This window comes from Trichechus manatus, unplaced genomic scaffold, assembly GCF_000243295.1.
Source record: "Trichechus manatus latirostris isolate Lorelei unplaced genomic scaffold, TriManLat1.0 scaffold00104, whole genome shotgun sequence".
Lineage (NCBI taxonomy): Eukaryota > Metazoa > Chordata > Mammalia > Sirenia > Trichechidae > Trichechus > Trichechus manatus.
The window spans coordinates 3,175,956-3,184,826 of NW_004444040.1; the positions used below are offsets into that span (position 1 = coordinate 3,175,956).

At 46.4% G+C, this 8,871-nt stretch overlaps 1 protein-coding gene across 1 annotated transcript; it reads left to right on the forward strand.

The window, feature by feature from the left end:
• The first annotated feature begins 6,037 nt into the window (after window positions 1–6,037).
• On the forward strand, window positions 6,038–6,574 carry PRND (prion like protein doppel). The gene has a single exon (XM_004383040.1). The coding sequence runs from the start codon at window positions 6,038–6,040 to the stop codon at window positions 6,572–6,574; it is 537 nt and encodes a 178-aa protein (XP_004383097.1).
• The last annotated feature ends 2,297 nt before the right edge of the window (window positions 6,575–8,871 follow it).

Sequence of the window (8,871 nt, forward strand, 5' to 3'; positions counted from 1 at the left end):
ATTTTGTCTTGCTGCTTTTATAAATTCTGACCAGCTGAGATTTGGGGTGTTGGGCCTGCCCTCCGGCACACGCAGCCTACCTTGGCAGCTTGACCCAGAAGCAGCTCTGATAATGCTGTCCTCATCCGAGTCGTGGATAAAGAAGGGGATAAAGAGGCAACGTGAGCTGCCTGGTTTCCGACTCAAGAAGCATGGCAGGTACTGTGCTAGGTGCAGGGCCAACAAGTGGGAATGAAGCACAGTCCTTCAGCTTCTGGGAGCTCAGCCAACACGTGACACCCACTGACAACTATAATAGTCTATGTGCTTAGTGCTCCGGGAACCCAGATGAGAGACTTCCTGAATTGTGCTTGGGAAGAGTGGGGAAGCTATAGAGAGAGGTGACATTAAGATCTGCACAAAGAGATTTTGCATAATCAAAATTCCCTGAACATAAGTATAGTCCATGACCCAGCAAGTCTACTCTTTAGTATACGCCCAACAGAAATGTGATCAGTTGTCTACCAAAAGGCAGTTGCAAGAATGTTTATGGCTCATGACGGCAAGATTCCTAAGGACCTAAGCCAGAAGCCACACAAATGTCTACCAACAGGGGAATGGATAAATAAATTGTGGAATACTCTCGGAATGAACAATCTATAACCACATACAGTATGGACGACTCTCACAGATGTAATCTGAGCAAAAGAAGACAGACACAAAAGATTACATTCTGTATAATTCTATTTATACGAGTACAAAACAGGCAGAACTAATCTATAGAGTAAGCAGTTAGGGCAGTGATTACTCTTGGGGACAGGGTAGTGACCTGAAGGGGACAAGAGGAGGCCTTGGGCGCGCTGTAGTGCTCGGTTTCTTGATCATGGGTGTGTTCGGTTTATGAGAATGTATCGCACTGTACCCTTAGCTATATCCGCCCTTCCTTGTGTACATTACATTTCAACGTAAAGAAAAAATTGACTCTAGCTCTTTCCACAGCTACACAACTCAGGATAATTTTCCAAAACATATTCCAGTGATTTCTCTACTATTAGACCAGGAGCTCCGTTAGCAGTGGAATCTGGCTGATCCATCTTTAGACCACTCCTTCCTTGGTGCAAGGAAGGTGATGGTTTTGAGTACCTAACAGACACTTGATGAATCTTCAAGAAGCAAAGATGTGGTGGGTGATCTTCCAACACAGTAACCCTTCGGTATACGGCTAGATTGGCATGATATGTTGTATCCTAACGATCACTGCATTTCTTTATAAATGCTCTCAAGCTGGTCCAAGATCTAATCAAAGTGAAAACAAACAAGCAAACCCACTGCTGTCAAGTCAATTCCAACTCATAGTGACCCTATAGGGTAGAATAGAAATGCCCCATAGAGTTTCCAGGAAGCGACCGGTGGATTCAAACTGCTGACCTTTTGGTTGGCCGCTATAGCTCTTAACCACTACACCACCAGGGTTTCCAATCAGGAGTGCTATAATAATGACCCATTCATGCGTCCTAGAACCCAGCCTTGTTTTTAAATCCACATGATATTTGATTGTTCATGCATTCAACAGAAATACGTCATCATCCTTTGCACCACAGAGCACACAGCCCTGTGGTATCGACTTCATTCTCTGTGTGTTCTCGAAGATGATCTACATACAATTAAACGCCTAATGTAATTGTCAGTCCTAGAAAATATAGGTCACTCTTCCCTGGCCTCTCAGCTACTGTGGTGAAACCAATGTTCTCTAATTCCTTGGGTGTTTGTGTTTACAGGCGGGGGAGCCAGTGCCAGGCAGGATTGGAGCAGGTCTTCCCTCTCAGCGGGTTAGCAGTTGCCTTGCCTCGTTTGCAGCTTCCAGGGCTCTGGATTGTCTTGCTTGTTTTCACCGTCTTCCACACTCCTCTGTGCCTTTGAGAACAGCCTTTTGTTCGCTGCCGCCGCTGACAGGAGGAATCTGCAGTCTCATCAGCTCTAAACCAACCTCCCACCCCCGCTGGGCAAAGCGCTGCTCTGAAAGGGAATCGAGAAAAGGGATGGAGGGGGCTGTGGGGATGGGGACAGGCAGGGTGGACGGGTACACAACGTTCTGAACAGGGGGAAGGACCCGCAGGGGCTGCTCTGCTCCACTGGCTCAGTGACCTTGGGCCTATCTGGGCCCCATGACCTCACAGTTTGAAGGAGCTGGACTAAAGGATTCTGAGTCTTCTCCAGCTATAAATATCCTGAACCCTAATTATGACCCAAAACATCTATAAAATGAACAAAATTGTACTGACTTTTGCCTCTGAGTAGCGAAATATTGGAAGATTTTTTCTTCTTTCTTCTCTTCTGCATTTTGCAACTTGCCTGCAGATAAGTTTACATTACTGCTATGTGTGTACGTGTATATTCAACAAGCACAAAAAGTCTGTGATTCTAGAAAGAAAATGGAAAAATTACCATAAAAAGGAAAAATGAAACAAACTTTTAAAATAAAGGCAGAGGACAAATAAAAGCCCAACTGGAGGCCCTAAATCCAAAAAGAGCACAGAAACTCTCCAGGGTCTAGGTGAGCTGCCTGGTTTCCCACATCCGGGCTGAAAAAAGTCTTTGTTGGCTCATCTCGCGCCATCTGCTGGTCATCCCAGAATCAACCGCTCAATTTGGTTCGCAAAAGGGTTTCAAAGTAATCTGTGGTGAACCTTGATGAGGTCACATTTAGGATAAAGATCACAGTCTTTTTTTTTTTTTTTTTTTACGGGAAGATTTCACCCCATAATTACCTCTAGAATTCACTTTTGATTTTGGTTTGCAGTAATGATGGTGACGGGGACGCCCGCGTCAGTTACTTCCCTATGAGGCCCAGGGTGGTCACCCAAAATATGTGCAGTCCCTCAGGCCATGAAAACCTCTTAGGAACGATTCTTAAGCTGTCCTCCTCACTGCACTCAGGTCTCGTGTAGAGAGGCAGGCACTCCAAGGACACCCCCTTTCAGCTCCACCGTCTTTGAGCAGGTTGGCTTCATCTCCATCTGTCTCTGCCTCCTGCGTTTCCGCAGATCTTAAACCAATTGATCTTTGGCCTAATTTAGTCCTTCGGGGCATTCCCACATGGCCCCAAGCAGCGCTACGTACTGGGATGTCCTCTCCTTCATCTTTCCACCCAGCACTAACCCTGCTTTTCCACCTCCCCAATGGAAGTAAGCCCCTCACTCCCTGTGGGTCCCTTCTGCCAGGCACAGCCTCTTCCCAACGTGACCCTTCTCACAGAAGCTGCCAGGCAAAAGCCCCTGTGCTATCTGGGGCTGGTCTTTGGGTGCAGGACAGTATGCATATCCAGAGAGACTTGTTTAAGCCACTCTCTGTTGTAGACATTCAAGAGAAAGAATTTCCTTCCGTCATTTCTAATGCCAATCCTGAAAAGCACCTCTCAAGCCTTCCTGTACTTCATCATGATCTTCACGTGATCTTTATTAGTAAAGAATAGTAAAGAAAGATCCATCCTTCTGGGGTGAAGGAGCAGCCCAGGAACCTCTGATTGGTCCCGCTAGGGAGGGGAGGTTGGCCATATTTGGAGAACAGCAGGAGTGCCACCTCCCCCTGCAGCTCCTATATAGCTGGCCAGGCCCTGGCCGACAAGAGGCTGTGCTGGAGGACAGCGCCAGCCTGTGGTTCCAGAAGCAAATTCCCAGCAGCAAGCCCAGGTACGTGGGGAGGCCAAGTTTTCGCGCAGATTCCATTTCTGGGCTCAGAGTTTTTCGTTTCTAATCCGGTCTCTACCCCAGACTGCAAATCATGCAGTCATGTCTTTACTCCCGCTTCCTGGGTTGGGTCCCAAGTTGGGGAAGACTTGTGAGAATGTTTAGGTATCACTGGGTTAGTATTTCTATTTTTTGGTGCTACAGTCAAATGTTGTTTTAGGGTTGGCTGATCGGGATTTTGTTTTGCTTTTAAGTCCTTGCCAATAAGAAGCAATTTCTTTCCAAGATCTCTGTGCTTTTTTTTTTTTTAATGTGACTACCCCTAATGAACTATTATGCTATTATTCTTATTTAAGATTTCTTCTACCAAGAGGTGTGGGCTGATGACATGGGGTGTGGTCCCTTATTTAGGAGCTTAATGAATGTCTGCTGCACGCTTGGGTCGCTGGAGAAAGGCAATGTGAGCTCACTGTGATTAGGAGGTGGGGGGCTGGAAGGCTGGGTATGCCCACCCTGGGGCAGAGACTAGGCAATGCCTGCAAGCAAAGGAAGGTCAGGGGAGGCCTCTTTGCATGCTTCCAGAGAAGACCAGACATGGTCTGAGGCTGTGTTTTACCTTTTTTTCTACATAAGAACCAGTGCCACACTATAGCTGAAAATGGGAGCAGAGATGTACTAAACACCCTCAGGAGTGCTGCGGAAGGATGACGGAGAGGGTGCTGGGGGCTAAGCAAGGCAACTTCTAAGCTTCCTTCCAGCCTGAGCATTCCATGGAGTCACAGTCAAGTTTTATCTAGGAGACAGCCTAAGCATGCTCCATATAGTAACTTCCTGTTTCCCAGATCCACGGGACAAAGGTCCAGGTGCTGAAATGCCCTGAAGACTTGACCCTGGGAGGTGGATTTCTACAATAGCTATTGTCGTTTCGGAAGCCAGATGTGACAAACTAAGGCGGCGGGGTGCAGGGGGGTGTCTCTTAGTACTCCCTTCATCTCATTTCCTCTGAAATGCCTCGTGGACCCTGCTCTTTGCCCAGGGGCCATGGGGACTGCCCTTCATGCTCCGTGAGTCAAAAGCACAAAATGTGAGCACAATGCCCCTCCTCAGGCCCAGATAGGCAGCAGCGAGGCCCCGGGGGGGGGGTGGTGGTAGAGGGGTGGGGAGTGGGGACCACGTCACACAGAACTGGATTCAAATCTGCCACCCACTCTTGCACACCCCTGGGCAAGTTACTTAAGTTCTCTGAATCCCAGTAGAACTTTAACTTATAAAATGGTGATAATAATGTACCTACCCCATGTGACAACTAAATTAGACCATGTCAGGAAGGGTTTAACACAATGGTTGACACACAGTAAGTGCTCAGTAAAAAGTTACGGGGACTGGGAGGCATTGTCCCCAGGAGTGAGATTGGAAAGGATGCCTATAACATCCTGGGGAAGGCAAGGGTGCACTAACTACCTCTCTTTCTCTCCCTCTCTCTCTCTCCCTCTCTCTCTCTCCCTCTCTCTCAGCCTCTCTCTCTCACCCTCTCATTACCATAACGCCCTTTAGAATCAGCTAGTGGATAGCAGAATGTGCCTGAGACAGTGCCAGCTTACAGCAATAGACAATACAGAGGGAATATAAAAAACACAATCTAGTATGAAAAATTCATCAAGCTGCACACTTGTAATTTGGGCACTTTTTTGTATGCATATTACTTCATTAAAACTTTTTTTAAAACATTAGTAAAGAACTTAAGACTTGAATAAAAGGAAGGACATTTAAATTAAAAAATATATATATACAATCTATGCCCAGAAGCCTCTGATTCAACTATTCTACTGTATTTTCCTCTGGGAACCCTTGATTTGAAGGACTTGGGAGTACCAAGGAAACCTATAGGTATTCAGTCATTACTTATTTTCCCATGCATATGCAAAGGCATTTATAATTGTCAGTTACAGCTTCTTAACTGCCTGAGAAAACCAGGTTCACCGCCCTGCATGGATGTAATTCCAGGCAAAAGCAGACACTTGATGTCTGAGTTAACCCTGTGCATCTCAAGCCTGGGAAAATTATTATGCTTTTGGGAAACGGTGGTGCAAACAGGTAATGTGCTTGACTGCCAATCAAAAGGTTGGAGGTTGAAATCTACCCAGAGGCACCTCAGAAGAAAGGCCTGGTGATCTACTCCCCAAAAAGCAGCCACTGAAAACCCTATGGAGCACAGTTCTACTCTGACACACATAGGGTTGACTATGAGTCAGAAATCAACTGGCAACTGGTTAGGTTTTTTGGAAAAATGTAAATGGATGAGGAGAGAGAAGACTGGTACCCCACTGGGGAAAGTGACTGCCTCGGCCTTTTCTATTGCAGATTCCCACACAATGAGGAAGCTTCTGGAAGCTTGGTGGCTGGCCATTGCCTTTGTCTTGCTCCTCAGCCATCTCTCTGTGGTCACCGCGAGAGGCATAAAGCACAGAATCAAGTGGAACCGCAAGCCCTTGCCGAATACCCCCCATGTCACGGCGGCCCAAGTCAGCGATGCCCGCCCGGGAGCCTTCATCAGGCACGGCCGAAAGCTCGATATCGACTTCGGAGCGGAGGGCAACAGGTACTATGAGGCCAACTATTGGCAGTTCCCTGATGGAATCCACTTCGACGGCTGCTCTGAGGCCAACATGACCAAGGAGATGTTTGTCACCAGCTGCATCAACACCACGCAGGCCGCGAACCAGGAGGAGTTCTCGCGGGAGAAACAGGACAACAAGCTTTACCAGCGCATCCTGTGGAGACTGATCAGGGAGCTCTGCTCGGTCAAGCACTGCGATTTTTGGCTGGAACGGGGAGGAGGACTTCGAGTCAGCCTGGACCAGCCCGTGATGCTCTGTCTGCTGGTTTTCATTTGCTTTATGGTAAAATAAGCTTGCAAAGAGGTGGTAGCCCCAGAGATGAAGCAGGTGAGCAAAACTCGGGGTGAGTTATCCCGGCTCCCCGGCCCCCAAACCCACTTCTGTCTGAAGGTACAGAGAGCAGTGATTCATCAGCACTTCCTAGATTGCCCCCGGGTATTCACTCTGGTATTTGACTGTATTTGTTAAATGTATGTGCACGGATCCCCTCTCTGCTCTACAAGAGAGCAGAGCTATGGCTAATTCATCCCTGATTTCTCAGTGGCACAGTGGTTAAGCATTCAGCTGCTAACCAAAAGGTCGGCAGTTGGAATCCACCAGCCGCTCCTTGGAAACCCTGTAGGGCAGTTCTGCTCTGTCCTGTAGGGTCGCTATGAGTTGGAATCCACTCCACAGCATTGGTTTTTTTTTGGGGGGGGGGAAGGGTGGGGGGGGGTGTTTAATACAGGGCCTGGCACGCGGTATTATGCAATAAACATTCTGGGAACAGATAAAAGAACGTGCCAGGAACTGTGCCAAGCCCTTCACAATACTCCCCAACAAACTTTTGAGGTAGGCGTTATTCCCGTTTTATAGATGAGGAAACTAAGGCTCAGAAAGGTGGGGTGACTCACTCAGAGTCACACAGCTAGAACGTGCCAGAGCCTCAGTTCACCTCTGTCTGGTCTGACACCAGGTTTTCTGCTCTGTCCATCCCCAGAGCTGTCTCATCATCACCTTCTGGTTCACAAGGCCCCGATCCAAACAGGTGTCTCTAAAGAAACTGGTGAATCTCCCCCTACAGAATTGAAGGAAAACACCTGAGCTGATGGCCTTGTTGTACTTGGATCCGTCGTTACATGGAGATTTAGTTTAATTCCTCGAATCAAACCAGAGGGGGCGTGGTGGTTAAAGAGCTTGACTACTAACCAGAAGGTGGGCAGTTCAAATCCACCATTAGCTCCCTGGAAACCCTACGGGGCAGTTCTAGTCTGTCCTATGGGGTTGCTATGAGTTGGAATCAACTCAACGGCAATAGGCTTGTATTTTTTGTTTGTTTTAATTAAACTAAAATATAATTAAGGAATTAAACTAAAACAGAAACAAAGCTAGGCCAAGGGTCAGAAATCATAGTGTAAAGGAATACGGCCAGCCTGAATCCCAGAGTAGACTAGATTTGCAGCAAGATGTTTCCACAGCACAAAGTTTTTTTTCACAAGAAGGGTGTTTGAGGCTTCCACCTCTGTCATATTCCGTGTATTTAAGTAAATATTTTTAAATGACACCTTTGTTTTCTGATGTTCCCCTAACCCTAAGTGCATGCTTTATGTACACACAAATGAGTATCTTTAAATACACCTCTCTTTACACACATGTGGTCACACAATCTCCATCCGTTCTTTTAACAGTACTTTGGTGAGGGGGGCGCCACTTCTGTGAACCACTTAGCTCCACAAAAAAATAATTACTCAGCAAAAAGGTTAGAAAGAAACTAGTGTTTTTAGGGAGATGCAATAAAGAATTTATTCGTGCCATAAGCAAAAGTAGATACATCACCTTGTTAGATTATGTATCTACAATGAAATATGAATATAGTTGAAATAAAAATAATGAATGTAGTGCTCCAAGACGCCCCCCACAGGCACTCTGGGGTATTCTCAGAGTTTCTGAACCATATTTAGACGTAACAGCTGCTGGATATTATCAGTTCTACTTTAAAGAGAGTCTGTAAGAAAAAAACAATGTGTATAGTCAGGCAATTTACCCTAAGTATTTTAAAACATGACTGTTGATAACAGCACCGCTTGTGCTTGAGTTGGCCCACGATCAGTGTTCTTGTCAAAGATACATTTGGAAGGTTTGAACATTCAAAGCGGGGTGGAGGACTTGGGGGTGAGGAAGCCCAGGGAAGCAACCGCCCCCTTGGTTCATGGAGGAGACGCCCGCCCTCTGCTGAAACAGCACAAGAAGAATGCAAGATCGGACTTGGTTCCTCAGGCTGTGAGGACTTCACTCACCTTCCACTCCGCAGTCCTGCTGAATTCTAGATCAAAGACCAGGAAAAAAACACAGAGCACACAGAGGTTCTCGCTTGCCTGCCAATTCTTTATTTTAAAAAATAATCATAACAATAGCGAGCAAGAAAGAAAGAAACGTATTTAAAGGCTGATGTTGAAATTTCAAGCCCTGGCTCTTAAGAGTTTCATTAAAAGGGTGCACGCAGACACAGAAGCAAAATGACTTTCGTTTCTTATGTTAAAATGCTTAGGTCATTGTTTAGCTCATTTTCTATAATTGCTGTCTCTTCTCATTTTGTTAACAGTGGCTCC

Excerpts from the sequence above, each read along its gene's own strand:
- PRND (XM_004383040.1), top strand. The coding sequence starts at position 6,038 with ATGAGGAAGCTTCTGGAAGCTTGGTGGCTGGCCATTGCCTTTGTCTTG.